The sequence below is a fragment of the Coffea eugenioides genome, chromosome 6 (assembly GCF_003713205.1).
Source record: "Coffea eugenioides isolate CCC68of chromosome 6, Ceug_1.0, whole genome shotgun sequence".
Lineage (NCBI taxonomy): Eukaryota > Viridiplantae > Streptophyta > Magnoliopsida > Gentianales > Rubiaceae > Coffea > Coffea eugenioides.
The window spans coordinates 1,851,181-1,871,788 of record NC_040040.1 but is presented as its reverse complement, the minus strand read 5'-3'; the positions used below and the strand labels follow the sequence as shown (position 1 = coordinate 1,871,788).

The 20,608-nt window shown below is 37.3% G+C and overlaps 2 protein-coding genes across 3 annotated transcripts; one reads left to right on the top strand and one right to left on the bottom strand.

Moving 5' to 3' along the window:
* The first annotated feature begins 16,103 nt into the window (after positions 1-16,103).
* Positions 16,104-17,603, top strand: LOC113772803 (nodulation-signaling pathway 2 protein-like). The gene has a single exon (XM_027317282.1). It carries the CDS (start codon positions 16,104-16,106, stop codon positions 17,601-17,603), a length of 1,500 nt encoding a protein of 499 aa, XP_027173083.1.
* Positions 17,604-18,253: 650 nt separating this feature from the next.
* Positions 18,254-20,051, bottom strand: LOC113775936 (gamma-interferon-responsive lysosomal thiol protein-like). Of its 2 annotated transcripts, XM_027320990.1 has the most exons (6): positions 19,563-20,051; positions 19,374-19,439; positions 19,080-19,211; positions 18,709-18,801; positions 18,404-18,616; positions 18,254-18,359 (listed from the first exon to the last, which is right to left on the bottom strand). In XM_027320990.1, exons 1-5 carry the CDS (start codon positions 19,941-19,943, stop codon positions 18,416-18,418), a joined length of 873 nt encoding a protein of 290 aa, XP_027176791.1. In that variant the 5' UTR covers positions 19,944-20,051; the 3' UTR covers positions 18,254-18,359; positions 18,404-18,415. The 2 variants fall into 2 exon arrangements, with proteins under 2 accessions (XP_027176791.1, XP_027176790.1); XM_027320989.1 differs by having other exon boundaries at positions 18,254-18,616.
* Between the last annotated feature and the right edge of the window lie 557 nt (positions 20,052-20,608).

Genomic DNA, 20,608 nt, shown 5'->3' with positions numbered 1-20,608 from the left:
TTGGTATTTAGATGGTTCATTCGAAATGGAACAACTTTCATGAAGGTCGGCAATCCAAATTCGGAACGGAAATTGGTCATCAGGACCAAAACAGATCTGACCAGAAAATGGTCATTTTCACGGGCAGGCCTTGTTTGCTCGGCTATATCTCAGGTTTTATAAATCCGATTCATGAATTTCCAAGGGCGTTAGAAAGCTCTGATATAGCGCTATAAGTTTGGTGTTTTGGTCGCAAGCCCAAACAGCTTGTAATCCAGTCAAATGTGAAGCCAAAGTTTCAGTCGTAAACTGTCCGGATATAAAAACAGTTCTGACATGCATTCTTATTTCGATCATAACTAGAGCTACGGGACTTGGATTTTGACGCACTTTATAGCGTTTCAAAGCTGTGGCCAAGATCTACATTTCTTATGAAGAAGTCGACACCCAGATCGTACTCTATCAAAATCGAAAAGTCACGGTCAGAAACTTTCCAAAAACGTAACAGAATTTGACGGTCACAACAGGTCTGAGTATTTCGTTTATAACTCAGGCTATACTAATCCGTTTAACCTGAAATTTTACAGGGATATCCAGAACTTAAGGGGATACAACAATGTAGAAAGCCACTCAATCCAAATCCTAGCACAACTAGGCCAAATATGCAAAATACGAATCCAGAATTACCAAAACAGGTTTGCAAATCACATAATGCTGTAATGAGTCCAACTCAGTCTATACAAGTCCAAATGCATTGATTCCAAAGGAATATGGTAGGTAAAACATTCCTCTATATTTCATCAGAAGACACAAATATCCAAATCCAAAGTAATTCCAGTCAAAATAGCCAAATAAAAACGCAGTTCTGCCATCCTGATCAACCCAGAACAGCCACAGTAAAATCGATATATCTCACTCTACACTAATCCAAATGACCTGAAATTTTACAGGCACCTCAAACACATCAATACCTACAACTTTCATGTTTTAATCAAAATCCAATTCTGCCTCTAACCCTATGATCCAAAACCGGACAGAATAAGGGGTGATAAAACCCTAACTTTCCACAATTCAATCCAAACCCAAAATTGGTTGCAATTATCACTAATTCACACCTACTAGAGTCATTCCCCCTCACTATCAACCATCATAGATGACCACAACATCACATTCATATTAAACCAGAAAATTCCTCAAAAATATAAAAACTTCACCAAATCACTTCAAATCAAGAAATAAATCACATAATCCATCACTTTAGCTCCCATTAGGCACAAATTAAACATCATTAAGTATAGGAGGAAGTTTAAGCATCACTTACCTAGTAAACAAGAGAGGAGAAGTTGTAGGACACCTTAGCTCTCCAAGAAAACTTCACCAAATCACTCACTAACACCAAAGAGAAGGTTTTTATGGAGTGGAAACTAACTTAAGCACTTATTTTGGTTGATTTGAGCTAAGTAGTAGCTAAACTTTGAAGAGTTTTTTTTTTTCTTTCTTCTTGCTAGAGAGGGCCGGCCATAAGGAGGTAAGAAAGAGTGAATTTTGTGGTAATTTTCAAGATATTTAACTAATTGGATCAAAAGTCAAAAACATGAATAGTGTTCCATAAGTCAAATCCAATAAAAGGTTGACACTTGTCACTCCTTAAATGCAAATCTTATCTTTTCTTTTTCCTCTCACATCAATCACTTCACATCCTCTACTTATCTCTTAGCACCCGATAAATTTTACACAGTATCCAGAATTTAACCTAATTGGCCGAATTTTTCATAACTTACCGCACTAGTGGGTCCCACATCCAATATACGTTCTTATTTTCTCAAAATCTAACCGATACTTGAAAAATCATCGAAAACCCATATTTACTCATAAAAATTATCCTGAAAATTTTTCTAATCAAGAAAATGTAGAAAAGGCGGGCGATAAATAATCTTCCACTTAAACTTTCTAATATTGTAACACTAGAGGTTTGCTAATCATTCAAACTTACTAAACCTTTGTAATTAAAACAAATCCTATATTTACTTACGTCAAGGCACACACTAGAATACCGCATATAACTTATAGCTTGAACCTTATAATCATAATACATAAACTAGGATTTTCAAGCTCAACCGAATTAGGGTTTCCTTCCTAGCCATAAAACCCTGATTTTTCTATACCGAATATCAAATAACCCTAATATCGACTTAGGAACGGACTGGGGCCTCACAAAGTAAAATTCACATATTTACAAAAATCGGAAATTTATACATACTTAAAGCATATATATATTATTTCCAATCATCGTTTGAAAATAAAACTAGTACATCCTCTTTTTTCTTTAGAATTTCAAAGTAGAAATTCTCTAGGAGGTAAATGGGTGGGAAAATGCATTTTATTCCTTTGAAACTCTTTTATCTTGGTTCAGAATCACCATAAATGGAGTTTGACCATCAAATCTCGGTCTCTTATCCTCTTTAGCCAGTACTAATAATTGCCTCACTTCTTTCCACACTTACAAGTATAATAATAATTCAAATTCGTCCAATCTTTCACTACTAATCTCTCATCCCATGTTTTCCTTCAATATAACATCAGCTAATTCCTCAATTTTTATTTCTACAAGTCCCAAGTAAGAAACTCTCAAATAACCAATTTCTTTAACCCCTAGGATACAACAGATCCTCCAGTTCACATAATATTCAAATTAATCCCACAGTCAGGCATCCTAAACTTTAAGCTTAGGATACACTACAAGATCTAGAGCCTAGGCTCTGATACCAACTGTAACGATCTCACTTCTCCCTAAGGCGAACCATAGGGTATCCGCAGGACGCCTACCCAACTCTCGCCAGGACTCAAGACAATATCCATTCAAACTTAAGACAATAGTTCTAAAACGATAAGACAAAGTAAAGAAGTGCGGAAGACTTCTTTGGATGATATCCAATACTACATCCCAAGTTCATGATACATGAGTTATCCAATCCTTACATCAGGATCTCCGAAAGATACATTTAAATCCAAAATATGCAACAACCAAAATTTAGTCAAGTACATTGCAAACCCTATTACAAAAGTACATCAAAAGGGAGTTCCTTCGAATCTCAATCCATGCCCAATCCTGTTAAGGAAAACAAATCTACAGGGTGAGCAAAACGCTCGTAAGGCCAAGAACACACATGCAAGCACATAGTCCAAGTAGCAAGCCCAAATAACAGGTCAAATGATAAAGTGTGAGTAATTAACAATTTCAATGAAATATAAACAGAAACAATTCAAGGATATAGTAGCTCTCAGGAGCTAAGTTCCGCATGGTTTGTCAGGGCATTCGTATACCTTCCCATGATGACTCTCCGTCAACCGGGTTGGTATTCCCAATCCGTAGATCTCCACCTACTTCTCATGTCCGTCCACCTTACAACCCCCACCGGGCCCGAACATCATTTATAAGGCGATACTCCACGAGTATGCCAAGCAAGATATTTCCAATAGATCAAGCTTATCATGTAATTCTCATGGGCTCACCGAGGTTCCCGACCAAGCCCATGCCGGCTCGAGTTCCAAGGTCAGCCTATGAGTTTGGGCATCTCCCATGTACATTTGAGTGTCGAGGAGATTCATTCCAGCGACGTATGCAGCCATAGCATACTATTTCAGGCCAAGCAAGCATGTGATATATTCAAACATTCGTGTCATGTCCAGCAGGTCATTCATTTCTTGTCAAGCAAGTTAATCATGAGTCATTGGTTTCAAATGAGAATGAGTGCGATAAAGTACACACTCGTCTCCATTTTCAAAATCTCAAGTCATGGATACCAAGTAAGCATGAATCAAATTCACAGGAGTTCAAGTAATCATGCACTTGACACTCACCAAGTCAACCAAGAAGAAATGTTACTTGAAGTTTAAGCGTCTACCGTAGGATTCTCTTGGAGGTCCTCGTGCGAGCCTGAGCAATTATTAGCGAGCAATCACTTATAAACCCCAATTATCAAGGAAGATTGTATGCTTGTATAGTCCTAGAAAATTTCACTAAAATTGGACTAAATTACTCGCGAATTAAAGCTCACAAGTGGGGTTTTAAAGTACAAGAGAAATCGAGTTTTCATCTTCGAAATCAAGTATAAAACGTTCAAGTGATATCGAGGGAAAAAGGAGAATTCGAAAAACTCCATTTCCTTAAGTTCTGAAAATTTCAGTTTTGATACAAGATCTTTGAAAAATCGTATCTCACTCTTTACAAGTCTAAAATTCAAAAACTTGGTACCGTTGGAAACTTCTTCCAAAGTACTAAAATTTCCTACAATACACTTTCCCATGATTCCAAACGGAAGGTATTCAAAAACTGGCTCAAAGTAGCTGTTTAAAGCTTGCTAGACAGTTTCGGAGTTGGTTTTTCGCCAACTTTGGAAATTCGGTGAAATTCACAGAATTTGAACTAGCCTTTCAAATTTGAAACTCAATTAGAGTTGCATTCAAAGTTTAAAAAAAACAAACGGAAAAAGAATCGGAATTTTGAGCACCAAGTTATAGTAGCTCAAAGTTGCTGAAAAATTGAGATGGTTGGGCAATTTCCAGATTTAAGTTACAAACTTTGGGACTTTGTTTGAGTATCGAAACAGACTCGGAATGGCACCAAAATTAGCATTATTGTACTACCATATAAGGGCTATTCCGATGTAAAATTTCATAGAAAAATACGCATGGGAGGTCGGTTAATAAAACCGCTAAAGTCCCAAGAAGTTCCAAGGCAAATCAGCCTTGGACTTCCGTTTCTCCGTTTTCAAGCATTTTGCCAAGGAAATTCCCTCAACATGGTTCATTGGTGTAGACAAGGTCTAATAAACATTCCAAGATAGGTTTGGTAGGGGATTAACACCAAGAATCTCGAATTAACAAGTCTCAATCAAGTTTAGTAATAATTCTGCCCAAAAGGAGGGTTTTCCTTCAAGAAGTCAGTTTCGAAATATGGCCACAAATCACTCAATTCAACTCGGAAATTCCCTCAAAATATTACTTGAAGTTTAAGCGTCTACCGTAGGATTCTCTTGAAGGTCCTCATGCGAGCCTGAGCAATTATTAGCGAGCAATCACTTATAAACCCCAATTATCAAGGAAGATTGCATGCTTGTACAGTCCTAGAAAATTTCACTAAAATTGGACTAAATTACTCGCGAATTAAAGCTCACAAGTGGGGTTTTAAAGTACAAGAGAAATCGAGTTTTCATCTTCGAAATCAAGTATAAAACGTTCAAGTGATATCGAGGGAAAAAAAAGAATTCGAAAAACTCCATTTCCTTAAGTTCTGAAAATTTCAGTTTTGATACGAGATCTTTGAAAAATCGTATCTCACTCTTTACAAGTCTAAAATTGAAAAACTTGGTACCATTGCAAACTTCTTCCAAAGTGCTAAAAGTTCCTACAATGCACTTTCCCATGATTCCAAATGGAAGGTATTCAAAAATTGGCTCAAAATCGCTGTTTAAAACTTGCTAGACAGTTTCGGGGTTAGTTTTTCGCCAACTTTGGAAATTCGGTGAAATTCACAGAATTTGAACTAGCCTTTCAAATTTGAAACACAATTAGAGTTGCATTCAAAGTTTAAAACAAAACAAGCGGAACAAGAATCGGAGTTCCAGATTTAAGTTACAAACTTTGGGACTTTGTTTGAGTATCGAAACGGACTCGGAATGGCACCAAAATTAGCAGTCGGTTAATAAAACCGCTAAAGTCCCAAGAAGTTCCAAGGCAAATCTGCCTTGGACTTCCGTTTCTCCGTTTTCAAGCATTTGGCCAAGGAAATTCCTTCAACATGGTTCATTGGTGTAGACAATGTCTAATAAACATTCCAAAATAGGTTTGGTAGGGGATTAACACCAAGAATCTCGATTAACAAGTTTCAATCAAGTTTAGTAATAATTCTGCCCAAAAGGAGGGTTTTCCTTCAAGAAGTCAGTTTCGAAATACGGCCACAAATCACTCAATTCAACTCGGAATTGGACGTGGTTGGTGGCATTGGAAAACACATTCATAAAACTACACTTTCTCAGAAGAAACTATTTCCAAAATCTGCCCACAACTAGTAAACATTGGAGCCTCATGTTGTAGTTCATGTTCTGCCTTCCAGGGAACTAACAAAACAGGGCAGCCAAGTTCAAATGGTTGGTACAGATTACTCATGTGGAATCAGGATGTGCATTTTATACCGTAAGAAAGCTGGGAATGTCTAATTTCCAGTGCCACAAACGGCACTCAATTTTGGCATCGGAGGAAAAAGTTATGCCAGAAAGAAAAGGACTGCCTGGGCAATCCGGGAAAATTTTCCAGTTTTGCTAAACCTTTGAAATCACTACAATTGACCAACCAAATCATGTGATTTTTCAATGAAACTTTCTACACCATTCATATAACATGTATACATAACAAAAAAGTCATTAGAACCTCAAAATGTTGCACCAAAGTGCACGAACATGGCAGGGGTAAAATGGTCACTTTTGTTCATTGCACCTTCCTTGAATTTCTACCAATAACCCAACATTATTCCACTAATTTAAACACTAAACCAACACTAATAGCATCATCATTCATAAATCAGTCCATTCAATTCAAGTAGGAGTTCATAGAACCCACACAACAATTTTTTCAACATAAACAAACTACCCACATGCATGCATAAGCTTAGATGTGCAATAGAACTTCCATAAATCAAGATTATCAAGGTTGATCGTTATTTACTTTTGTTGATGACTTAAACAGAAACTTCAGTCCTCTTAGAGCTCACAAAAACCATGGAAAAGCAAGCTCTTTGGTAGCTTAAGATAATCCCCAAATGCTTAGCAAAGTGTGATTGAAGTTGGAGGTGATTTGGTGAGGATTTAGTGAAGAAATGGAGAAGAAATTGAAGCTGTTTTTCGCTTCCTCTTGATCGGCTTTTTGGAGCAGGAAAAGAAGAGCTAATGTTGATGGTAAGCTTCCGTGAGAAACTTTAAAATTTGTGACCAAAATTTGCTTCAAAAGTCAACTAGGAATAGTGCGTATATGCGCGCGTTTTGTGCTCGATTCCTCTTAAGTTTGTTGCATTAGTGCACTAAACCTCTAATGCACTTACATTCATATCATCATTATTCACTCTTAGTAGTCCCAAAATAAAAATCTAAGGTCCTTCAATTAATCGCGCGCGTAAAAACGCGTACTTCCAATTTGTGCATGATAAAGCGAAATTTCTAAGAAATTCTTATAACGATAGTATTACTAACTAATAATTGAGCACTTAAACATAAAAATACCTATTTTGAGACTAATGTACAAGTCTCCAATTTTTCAAACTTACTGTATCCTCGTTTCAATTATTTACTCCAATCCCATATTTACTATTCTCACTTAACGAGCCTTCAAAAATTAAATTTTGAAACGAGTCACTCTAAAAATATAATTAAGTTATAGACCCATGTAATTAGGTCTAAAGAGCTTAGAAAATAATATTCGGAATAAATGGCCAAGTAAATAATTAAATAAGCTAGAAATAAGAAATTAAATAAGTAAATTTTTCGAGTCCTCACATGGAAACTTTCCACACAACCCACACAACATATTTACATCAAAATCAAGTCAATTGAACCACAAAAAAGTGCACTAATGGTCACGGCAAAACAGGGGCAGAATCGACACTTTTGGTCATCTCACTTCCTTTGAGTTTTCTTTCACAACACAACTTATTTTCACTAGATTAAGCACTAATCCAACATAAATAACATCAAATCTCATCAAATCAGATCATCAAGCCATTGTGGGATTTCATAGAACCCACTCACAAGATTTCCAACAATATAAAACAGCCCACATGAATCTATGAGCTCACAAGTGTAATATAACTTATATAAACCAAGATTCAAGAGGTTGATCATCACTTACTTCCTTAGATGACTAGAGCAGAAATTTTCGGTCACTTTAAGCCCAAGAAAACCGTGAGAAACAAGCTCCTTGCCTAGCTTAAGTTGATCTCCAAGTGGTTTGCAAGTTGTGTGTAAATTTTGGAGGGATTTGATAACGAAATGAAGCAAGAAAATGAAGTGCTTTTGGTCCTTCTTCTTCCCCTTGTTGGTCGGCTGTTTTGAGGAGAGAAAGAGAGAGTGTTTGCTGATGAGAAAGCTTCTTTAGGAAGCTTAAGTGTGTGGCCCAAAATTGGTTCAAAGTCAACTAGGAATAGTGCGCGGTCGTGTGCGTTTCGTGCCCGATTCCGCTCGGGTTCGCTTCACTTGTTCACTAAACCTCCAATATACTTTCTTAAACATTATAATTATTCACTCTTAATAGTCTAGAATAATTTCTTAAATCTCCAATTAACTGCTCCGGTTCGATAGACGCGAAATTTCAATTTGCACGCGTTACGGTGAAACTTCCAAGAAATTCTTATAACGATAGTACAACTAACTAATACTTGAGTACTTAGGCATAAAAATACCTATTTTAAGGCTAATGTATAAGTCTCCAATTTTCCAAACTTATTGTATCCTCGATTCAATTATTGTTTCCAAACGCGCATCCACTATTCACTCTAAACAAGCTTTCAAAAATTAAATTTTGAAACAAGTCATTTTAAAAATACACGTAAGCCATAGCTCCATGTAATTGGGTCTAAAAGATTGAAATGAAATATTCGGGGCAAACGGGCAATTAGATATTTAAATAAACTAATAATAAGAGTTTAAAATAGATAAATTTGCGAGTCCTCACATCCTCCCCTCCTTAAAAGAATTTCGTCCTCGAAATTCACATCTAGGATAATATCATTCCCTTAATAGTTATGCCCTAATCTTACTGTTCCACAAGAAAAGATACTATATTCTGGACACAGATTCCGCATCATCAGCCATAACAGCAGTCTACTATATATACAGAAAACAGGCGAACCAATACGAAAAATAAATAAGCAACACAATATAAATTAGAAGTGAGCATCAACAGGTCAACCACCACCATCCATTTGTATAATAAAGCCAAGGAAAAAGAAAGAAAGAAATTCGACCCAGTCAATGAAGGAAAATAGCTTTCACCACCAAGTTTAGTCTGTTACAATTTGCCAAACCCAGGTTTTGTAGTAGAAATATATATAGTTGGCAGCTCTCAAACTCATCCATATTCGCTGCTTCTGCAGACTATTTGTCGCTATAAAAGTCACAGATTTGAAAAACCCATGCAAGTAAGTATTATTGGTTAATGATCACTTAATAGATTTCTGCTTAGTATTATTGGTTAATGATCACTTAATAGATTTCTGCTTAATGATCGCTTAATTGTCACCCACCGTCAGCGAGAAGGCTCTAAAAATAATAATATCCGCCGATATGATATCTGCCCATGTTTTTTGGTAGCAGTATTCTGCTGTACATTTGAGTTTCCAGTTGCCATCAACTTCGTTCCAGTTGCATTTTGGAGTTTCCTCATTAATTCTTAGATAAATATGGAAGAATCAGTAAACCAACACATTACGTGTTGGGCTTCTTTTTTATTGCTTGTCTTCCTTACAATTTGCTTCCAGGAGGGATGTTGCATATTAGTTAATCCAATTAATAGGGTCGGACAACCCATTTGGCCCAACCTCATGAAAAGAGCCACCGGTCAGTCCATTACTCAACCCATTCCAAAATCCCTACAATGACAATATGAGAGTGTATCTGCTACGGCTATGGGGATTGATCTTCTACTTTCTGTGTTTTGTGTTCAGCAAAATTTGCAAGATTTTAGAGGAAGAAGATTATTACTCTCAATCCTTGGAATTTTTAATATATTCATAATTTTCGATACAAAATGCAAATTTGGTTGGCTTGCTAATTGGCAGTCCAATTTTTTTGGGGGAACCCGTGTAAAAGTAAGTTAAAATCCTCCTTTTTTTTTTGTTCTCGTTTGTCTAATCTGAAAACATAAACTAGAACTGTCAATGGGGCTGGACCAGCCCGAGCTCGGCTCACTCGGCCCGACAGAAAGCCCGATGAGCCAGATTATTTAGTGAGCCGGTCTAAGTTTGAACCTAAAAATTAGGCCCGAATTAAATGTGAGCCGAGTTTGGGCCTTATTAGGCTCAAACCCGATATAGGCCCGGCCCTTTAATTACCTATATATATAATATTTATATTTTGATATTATGTATAATTATATATCCAAATATATTATTACTAAATACTAAATATATACATAAATTACAAAACACAAAAATACATCTAAAAACTCTTTCATGAGCTTTCTTGAGAGCCAATATTGGTAATGCATAACTAAATCTCTAATTTTTCTTATTGGTTGAGTAAATTTTTGTATTGGCATAATATTGGTTGATTTTTTTTTGGTCTACAAACACAAAAATCATCAAGCATATTTGGATTTAAATCACAAGATTATAAAAAAAGTTTCAACTTTTAAAGATGTATTGGCTTATGATCGCATGTTTTATTACTATTTTTCATGCATTTTGAATGGATTAAATATAAATATTGTTGAAAAATTTTTGGTTTATATACGTTTTAAGAACTATTATTTGTTCATGTTTAGTTTTAATATTATAGTCTTGTAAATGTTAAATTAGTTTTACAACTTAATAGTTATAGTAATTATATTAAGAAAATTAAGGAGTAATAAGTGAGCTTGGGCTAAACCCGATTAAGACTCACAACCCGAATATTATGTGAGTTGAGTATGAGCTTCACATTTACGAACCCGAAACTTATAGCCCGAAGCCCGAAAATGATTCAAATTAAATGAGCTGAGTTTGAGCTCATCAAAGCCCGGCTCATTAGGCCCGATTGACAGGTCTAACATAAACATGAGGGAGACTCGGCTGATGTTGAAACACCTGTACAATTTGCAGATTAATTTTTTCCCCGTGGATCAAAATGTCCAAATCGTTACGTCAGAAATAAGAAATTAGCCAGCGAGTATTAAAAGTTAGTGAACGGAGACCATATATGCGACACAAAGATTGTGACCATAAGCAGTTTAGCATTGATTCTCGTCCCTTTATTTAGGGAGGGAGTAGAAGGGATGAAAATTTTCTGAAAAAGCTCGCGTTTAAAAAATTATGGATGAAAATTTTTCGTCGATATTCAGTTTGTTTTTCTAGGTAAAATCAATATGTTGTTTTCTAGTTTTGTTTCTGGAACATATTGGGGGGGTGGAATTTTTAGGCCGCTATTGAATCCGCAATTGCGTGAAAGAAACATCAGGCAAAACCCTATTAAGATGCAACGTAATTTTCATAAAACAGACACCTCCCATCAAATCGACTGATCAGCACACTCATAGCCAGCTTTGACAAAAAGCCAAAAGCGCATCAGATGCGGTTCCAGTGGAAAACCCAAAACTAGAAAATCAAAGTGAGTCACTGGCTGGCTAGAAACTAAAAAGCCACGACAGAACATGGGAATTTCATAAGGGGGGGCTGGTTAGCTCAAAAGATGAAAGTGAAATAATAAACCCCCCCGGGAATCAAGTGTGAATTTTGTGGCTAAGTGCAAGACTCCAAGCGAAGTGACCTGTGTAACTACAAAAAGGGAAAAAAAAAATGCACGCAAGACTAGGGAGAGCCTTGAGAAGTCCAATTGTCTGGAGCAACTAGCAGACTAATTAATCAAGACAGCAGAGAGGAGGCAACCACAAGAGAGGAGTCAATCACGCTCTACCAAGTGAAATTTTGTTTTCCTCTTCTTTTTTTTTTCATCATTCATTATCAGATGATCCACAGAAGAGAGAGTGTTGTCCCTGATACCTACTGAGTGCTCAACATAATACTAGTAAGAGTGATAATGAATGAAAGCAGCATGCAGCAGTAGCTTCCGTCTCGAGATTTCCGGCAGTAAGCAAAAACTTTTTGACACTAATTTCCATAAACTGTGGTTCTACAAAAATGCGTCCAAAAAAAAAAGGGGGAGTTGACATAATCCAGCCAAATATAGCACGTTGGCTGAATTGTCTCTCCATGTCCATCCCCATGTGTCTGAAAGCTATTGTTTAAGGGGAGCTGCAGGATGCTAACAGCTGCTACTACATTGTTTTTTTTTTTTTTTGGTAGTATTACAAAAAAGACTAAACAACAGTCATTCCACTTCAACCATTCGCGAATTTCTCAAGACCACCAACTTCCAAAACCCACCCTACCATGAAAAGCAACTACCCACCCTCCCAAAAATCCACTAACAGTTGATGTTAGTACATAGGCTTTCCAATTTTTTCGAGACGGAGAGGGTATCATTGCTGCATTCAAAAGTGGGGTATGCAGCACATTAGTGGTTCACATTAAGCACGCAAATCTACAAGCGACGACCCACCGCCGGCAGTTTAAAGCAGGTCGAAAGAGTAGGGTTGAATACGAGTCAAGCTGCTTCACGAGCAACTCGAATTAAAGTTCAACTTGAGCTCGAACTCGACTTTAAAAATAATCAATTCGTTGACTTGCAAACCGACCTGATTATATATATATATATATATATATAATTTTATTATTTATTACTTGTAGATAGAAGACTGAGTGTGTTTGGATAGAGTATTATTTAACATATTATTTGGAATAATTATTATAATATTTTTTGTGATCATATAATGGGTGTAAGATAAAAAATAGTTGAAAATCTAAAAAGGTGGATTGAAAAATGTGTTTATGATACAAGCGATATAGTATCTGAAATAATTCAGCAATCCAAATAACTGCTGATATACGGACAAAATCTAATTTAGCCCTGGACGAATCCTACTGATTATATTGTTCCCGTATTAAATTCATTCCTTTTACCAAATCTTGGATTTCTGGGGGGCACGCGTGCATATTTATGCACTAGAAGTATTTTCTTCTCTTGAAGAGATACGCACTTTGTATCGGATTAATTATCTTCATTAGTCAGGGAGACCAAAAAACAAAAAAAAAAAAGCTAAACTGTCAAAAATGCTTCACATACGTTATCTCACTAATCCTGAGAATTAACTCTTCAGACATTTGACATTCCTCGATTTAACTAAATGGCCGTCTAGACTCTTCAAGTTTAAAAACGAACCAAAAAATAATAATAAATAAATAAATACCAATATTTAAGTGTTCCAGCTTTGTAGGCACTCAGTGTAGATCTTGTGGATTATTTGGAGCTAAATCTAAGTAGTTATTTCTGCTATTAATAGTTTGTACTACTATTTTTGTAATTTAAAAAAAAAAAAAAAGTTTATCGTTTTGCAAATGAACTGATATCTGGAGTCTTGACAACGTAATTAAGGAATTTGAAGAAACGACAGCTTTGTACAAACGTTAGCAGCAGATAGATATGGTAGTAAAATGAGACCCAGCAGCAACTAGTGCAGTCTCAAGCTTTGCCAATCATTCAAAGCAGCTAAGGTAGAAAATTTCAGCAAAATGACGAAATCATACACCATACATCCTCCCACATTTGGGAGGTAAATACGTTCTTTTAATTGGATTTCTATATTCCCACGTCCCATGTTGTTATCCAAATCCATATCTAAATCCAGATCGTGTGTAATCCAAAGCTTATGTCATTTTGGTTCCCTCAAATCCCCCCTGCAGGCAATTCGTCTTCACAGCAAAACCCCCCCTGCAGGCAAATGTAACATTATATATACATAGGTGTGCGGGGAGCAATGATTTAAAAATGGACATTTGACTGTGGTGCTTCTTGATTATTGGTAGAGTGTTGATAAGGCTGAATAGAACAGATACGCATCTGCTGGATGAGAAGAGGTTTTTATAGAAAAGTTATATCAGGTCCAGTAAACTGATAATAAGATCTCCATGCGTATACAAGTTTAGTAAACTAGCAGACGCAAAATGACGAAATTTAAAGATTTGCAAATCAGATTACCAATTCCCTAGATATCTTTACTTTGTGACTCTATTCTATCCTCATCGCCACTCGTTTAGGAAAAAAAAAGAGAGAAAAAAACATCTTTCTTGATTTCATGATATCAACCAAATCTCCAAACCATGCATTGCCTTCATTGTTCTGATCAGTTCTTGTGCCGCACAGTTCAAGCAGCACAAATTACTAGACAGAAGGCTATCTGATGTGAGTTGAATTGCAATATTACCATTCTTTCTTACAGCTCATCACTAATATGATGTGGCTTTCCATCCATTCACGTCTTGCCTTTGCACTTCCGGACTAAAAGAGAAAAAATAGTAATGATAAATAACAATAATAATAGAGTGAATCTTATATATATACTAACAGTTTTTACACTAACACTATTGGATCTAGAGTAAAAAATTTAAAAAAAATCCTATGGTAAATCTCATATACAAAAAAACTTTCCGTGATTACAACACGATACCTCATGTTTTGAACTAAATTGTAAAGTTAACGGAATCTGTTAAAATTAATGGGGATAGACGAAATGATAAAAATGCCCTGATGTAACTAAACAAAAGGCAACTCAACAAAATCATTTGGTTCATTCTCTAGAGAGAGAGAATTAGGGATTAAAGGATAGAACAGTTATATTTGTTAAAAATTAGCTATAAAAAATTATTTTTAGGTTCCAATAAATTATTTTCGTTAACTTTACAATTTAGTTCAAAGTATGAGGTGTTATTTTGTATATTTTGAAATTACAAGGAATTTTTTTGTATATTAGATTTACCACGAGAAGTTTTTTTTTTTTTTTTTTTTATCCTTAAATCTATAACGTATGTTGAGGGCGTTCACCTCGTTCCTCCTCGGTTTCGCGACTAGGTGAGGTGACCTCCGTAAGTCCCATGCCACCTCGATTTGTTGTCTCGCCCTCTGGGCCTGGCCTCAATCTCTCCGAGGTGGCTTCACCTCAGCTCGACTTTCTATCTGACATCTGACGTACCATTGGGAATGCTGACTTGTGCATGATAGAATGACATGATCACTGCTATGTCCTTTCCATCAGGCCTAAGTGACACTGTCAGCCTACGGCCCATGGGAATTGAAATTTATCATTCTTCCCATTATATTGTCTACTATAAATACCCTTCCATCCAAAGGAAGGGTACTTACATACTCTCACTCACACACGTACTAGAAATACTAAGACCCTTGCTTTTAGTTTGTAATTGGGTATCCGAACTGACTTGACCATCGGAGTGGGACCGGAAGACAATGCCTCATGCTCTTTGTGCAGAGATTTGATAGGTGAATTCCTTCGATTCGGTCCAATCATCCGGAATTCACCTCTTCATATGTATAAAAGTTACATTTCAAATTTAAATTTTGTATAATTGTTATTGCACACTCTTTCATCTTAAACTCACACTTTAAACAAGTTTCATTACTAATAGTACAAGTTATCAATACACATTTGTATACCGAACAAGGGGCGAAGATGTGAATTTAATTAGGATAATGGTGTGTGGATTTAGCCTTTCAATAATATTTTTTTTTCAAAAGGCTAAAACTCAATGGGAGAAGAAAAGACATGTAACATGTAACAAAACTACGTCTTTGTCTTCTTCCTAACGCACATTTTAATGGACAACCGCAGACTCAAAGTTCTTCTCTTAACCTTAAAGTGAAGAAGAAGATGGTGCAATTTGAAGCCTCAGCTGAAGTTTTGTCTCTGTATGTAATTTCCATTCAAGTTTCAACCGTGAAGAAGACATGTGGGCCCGTGTAGACCGCTAATACTCAAATACGTGCCTTCTTGTCAATTTCTCACCCTTTGAACGGGTGATTACTTCGAAAGAAATGAGCGATTACCGGGAATTGTTTGACTAATTTGTCTAACATTAAACAAAAAACATTACATCAAAGGACACTCCAAAGAATAGAAAGAGGACTCGTCATCAATACTCTATCGGAGTAAAAGCAATAAATACTAATAATAGAGTGTTGGAGGGCTCGTAATTCTCTTTTTATGCGTGTAAGTAATTAATTTACGACCTAAATAATGATTTGTGCGTATATATATATATATATAGTATATATATATATATGGCCGGTGGAAATCCTAATCTCTCCCAAGTCCAACATCATTCGAGAATTGAGAGTCCCTCCCCCCTAGTAGTCAAGCAGGTATTAGCCCCCCAAGCAAGAAAAAAGTGATGGGTCCCAACTTCTTCAAGCCTTCATGGCGCACTTTACAGCACAGTAAGTCTTGATCATGCTGGACTCCACAGTTTTCCGATGGATATTTGCATAGACGAACCGCACGACTTTTCTTCCTCATTCGCCACCGAGAAATCCTCTGGAATTTCCTTTGATTCATATTTTGCGGCCGTGACTTCCCCTGATAGCCTTGTTGAATTCCTAATTTTCGATGATGAGAAGCGAGGCGGGGATACCATGGCGCATATTATGGACGGCCTTGAGCCTATTTCGAGCAGTGGGGCGATCGAGGAAGATTGCCAATGGTTGGAGGAAAGCGATAACGGCGAGGACTATATTTCCTCACAGCTGACTCCGGAAGCAGACGCATGGAGTGCTTGCCCTCCAATGGAACAGAGCAAACCCGGCTCGGCATCCACCATGAATGCTACACCATCAGAGAACATGAGCCTGACTTTCCCTCCAGTGAACAACATGGGAACAGACACCCAATTGGGCCTCCATCACCTATTGACGGCTCTTGGAGAAGCCGTGGAGAATGGTCACCAGGAGCTCGCCGAGGTGATAGTGAGACGCATAACTGAAAGAATCGACCCCCTAGGAGAAGCCCTGGAACGCCTTGCCTTTAATCTTTTCCAATCCGCAGAGAACCAAGGCAGCTACCTCAGGCAGCAGTCCACCAAGAATTTTGAGGCTGCTTTCAAGGCTTTCTACCAGTGGTTCCCCTACGGGAGGTTTGCCCACTTTACTGCTAATTCAGCCATCCTAGAGGCTATGCCAAGTGACGCAGAAACAATTCATATAGTAGACTTCGACATGGGAGAAGGGATCCAATGGCCTCCTTTGATGGACTCAATAAGCCGGAAGGGAAAGTCATTGAGATTGACATCCATCATATCAGGAGATTCCTGTTGGGTTTTCGAAGAAACAAGGCAGCGATTGTATGATCACGCTCGATCTTTAGGCCTCAGTTTGAATGTTGAGGAGATGGCGCTGGAAGATTTAGTGGCTGAGATGAAAAGAACGAAGAAGAAAGGCGGTGCAAGAGAATGGTTGGCCTTCAACTTAATGGTTGCGCTTCCTCACATGGGACGGCGGGCCGACAGAAGTCGTGTCGTGGAGTTTCTAACGCTAGCGAAGGATTTATTAGTTTATTCTGCCGGCGATAAGGGGATCATAACTATTGGCGATGGAGAAGCAGGGGGCAATTTTGCAAATTGCCCTGAATATTCTTCGTTCTTTAACAGCCATTTCACACACTACCAGGCCTTATTCGAATCAATGGAGTGCAACTTCCCTGTTTATCTAGCAGAAGCAAGAATTGCTATGGAAAGTCTTTTCTTGGCGCCTTATGTTTCCTCACATTCCTGGTTCCAGCACTGGCAAGACGCCAGGGGTAGTCAGCCATTATGCGGGCTGGATGGCCGGAGGATGAGCAGAGACTGCTTGATTGAAGCCAAAGAAATCGTGAATGAACAAAAAGCTTCATACAAGGTGAATTTCCAAAAAGAAAACGAGAATGAAATTGTCCTGGAGTGGAGAGGTATTCCAATAGTAAGAGTTTCTAGCTGGATATAGGAGGGTAACAAATACCTAACAAAGTTTTGCACATAATCATGTGGTTAATTGATCTTGTATAGATTGAAGATTGATTATGTATATTCCAATCGTACAGCAATAATATAGCGCATATACGTGCTCAATATTTTGGAGGCCATTGTGGTGCAGTGTCTCACAACCCAACTTCAACATCTGCAACAGGGACCAATTTCAAAGAGGTGAATGATCAATAAAATTAGGAAAAATCGTTCAAAATATTTCTCATATTTTGTTAAATAAATTCTTTCGTCTTTCACTTTTAAAATCATAATTTTGCATCGTTTACTAAATAAAATAGGTAAAAATTGGTTTCAACCTAAATTTTTAATTATTTTTTTCCTTGAATTTATCACGTAATCCACATATGGCTATATTTTTAGGAGTAAAAAAATTAGATCTAATTTATAGTTAAACAAATGATCCGATCCATATTTATTTATTTTTTTTAAAAAGTAGAATATGACTGAATCATATTCATTATTTCTCCTAAAAAAATGAGATCTAATCTTTGTGTACATAAAAAATGATTACATGTACGTCATGCGATGATATCATGTTAAAAAGTGATGGAAACTTATGTTGTACTGATTTGGGATTCGAGTCCTCCCAATTAAATTATTTAAAAAAAAAAAAAAAAACACTGATTGAAATAGTATAACATCAGCATGCGTGCACAAGGGCCATAGCTTGACTCTGTAACTTCAACACGATGTTATTTTCCTTCTGTGATAGACATGGAAAGTGGCCTTCGGGGAATGAATTTTGGAGGTTCCTTCATTATCTCTGTGGCATTAATTGTATGTTCCTGGCTGTTCAAGTGAAGGTCCTGAAGGATCGAATTGTATCCCGCTTGTAGCATTCTCTGGAAAGCATGCCTGGATGGGATTCACCATATTAACTGAGTTGACCTCCAGCTTGTATGATTTGCAGGCTTGGGGTGTCAGTCTACCCCGGTAAGCTTTGCAGATGTAGGACACGAAATTCTGGTAGTCCTATAAACAGACAAAATAATCAGGAAAATGTGTGTGTGGGACTGTGGGTGTGTTTGAGAGAGAGAGAGTAAAAGAGAGATAGAGATAATAACTTCTCGAAGGGGTAAATTATTCACAAGCACCCATGGCACGAATCTGTGAGGGGGATTAAGACGAGCAGTTTCATCAGCATACCCTCGTTCAAGCTGCATGGTGAAATCATAGGAGCAGTAGAATCTGTTTATGTTGTAGTATAAAACTTGAGAAATATATCGTAATTTTATCCAATTAACAGAACAAAAGAGAGAGACAACGAAACAAGAAGGTGTTTATACAATTTTATCCAGTGAGACTGACTATAGTCTTGCCTTAGCATTAGTATAGTCGGTCTCTGCATAGTTATATCTTGCCATAGCATTAGCAGTATTTACATGGCAAGTCTCTGCAGGAGCAAAAGTTGGAGGTTCTCCTAAATAAGTTTTACCTTAACTGCCAGTCCTGTGCTGAGACAATTCGAAATAGGCGTCGAAGTCAGTCCCAGCGTCGGAAAACAAGATTGCCATCTGTTGTTTAACCGCAGCTGCTCTATGCAATATATAATCTGGTAATGCGTTCTCTGTTTTGTAACAATCCATGCAGTTCACAATTTTAGAGGGTTCCAACCATCATTAATTAGCTCGTCTTCGTTAATTAACAAACTAACATACCCATAAATCGTTATCTGATGAGATAGTTAGTACCATCACGTTAAGTAGAGCATATAAGAGGATTATTTTACCGGATTAGGCCAAGCGTAGATAGCACAGGCTTCCACCATGTTGAGTTTACATTCATCGGGACCGTGCTGCAAGCGCATGAAATATACTACTCCACTTTAATTTAGTTCCATAATATTAATCAGGGGAGAAAGCGAGCTCTGCAAAACTACCGGGTTAAATAAATTGTGCTGTCAGCTGTGGCTCTGTACCTGGCAAACCCATGCGTTATTTGGTGTAATTTGGGTGTTACCCCAAGGGACAAGCCTGAGTTGAACGATGGAGGCGAGATCTGTTTGAAACACCTTCACCAGTTGATTCACTATAAAGTTTGCGCAGTATGGGCACAGAGACTCGTAGTACAGGGACAGCACCACGACGTCATCATCATCTTCTTCTTCATCAGGATAGCCACTGGCGGCCGCTACAGAAGAATTCCTGATCCTTCCGCCGCGGAAAGTAATGCTGCTACTTCTGCTACCCTGATCTAAAGGCGGGGAAGCTGCTACAGCAGCAGCGGATTGATTGACCGCCAAAACAATGAAGAGACTTGCAAAGATAACAAATCCGAATGTTCGTTTCTGAGATGCCATTAACTCTTTGTTAAAGGATTTTCTGGTGCAGCTAGCTGCTCAATCTTCTTGCTTGCTGCTACACAAATCTTTTTGCTTTTTTTTTTTTTGCCCTTTTTCGCAGCTCGAAGAAAGTTATCGCTCGCTTTATTATGCCATCATCATACACTACTGATCTCCTCTTCCTTTTTATTTTGTTCATCTTTCCAACTTTTCCTTTTCTGTAAGACAGCACTTGCATTGGTCAGCTCTAATTGTTATAATCAATGCTCTAATTTATTTCTTCATCTACCTCCACTTTTCCACTTTGCTTAGTACTAAGCACTATATTATTATTATTATATTATTATTTTGATCTTTTTTTTTTTTTTAACCCAGCCGGCAGCGCTGTGAGATGTGGAATAAATTAGTTACCGTATCGCTTATGAATTTCTTTTCTTTTAAAATAGATTAATAAAAAGAAAAAAAAAAGTAAAGCATCAGTTTCGTGATTTTAGAAATTCTGTAGGGGGCCCTACCCAGTATCCCACGTGATAGAGCTGTTGGCCCGACTCTTTCTTTGGTGGGCTCCAATCCAACAACCAAAAGATGAGTAGTGCAAAAGATGAAAGAGAGAAGGCAAAATCTGAAATAATTGTACTCAGAAGCTTGGGGAAGGGCAACAAGAAAGAAATGCCTCAGACGCA

Coding starts and splice junctions, on each gene's coding strand:
- LOC113772803 (XM_027317282.1), top strand. CDS start 16,104: ATGGATATTTGCATAGACGAACCGCACGACTTTTCTTCCTCATTCGCC.
- LOC113775936 (XM_027320989.1), bottom strand. CDS start 19,943: ATGGCATCTCAGAAACGAACATTCGGATTTGTTATCTTTGCAAGTCTC. Junction 19,440..19,562: donor ATAACGCATGGGTTTGCCAG/GTACAGAGCCAC, acceptor ATGCGCTTGCAG/CACGGTCCCGATGAATGTAA. Junction 18,617..18,708: donor ATAATTTACCCCTTCGAGAA/GTTATTATCTCT, acceptor GTCTGTTTATAG/GACTACCAGAATTTCGTGTC.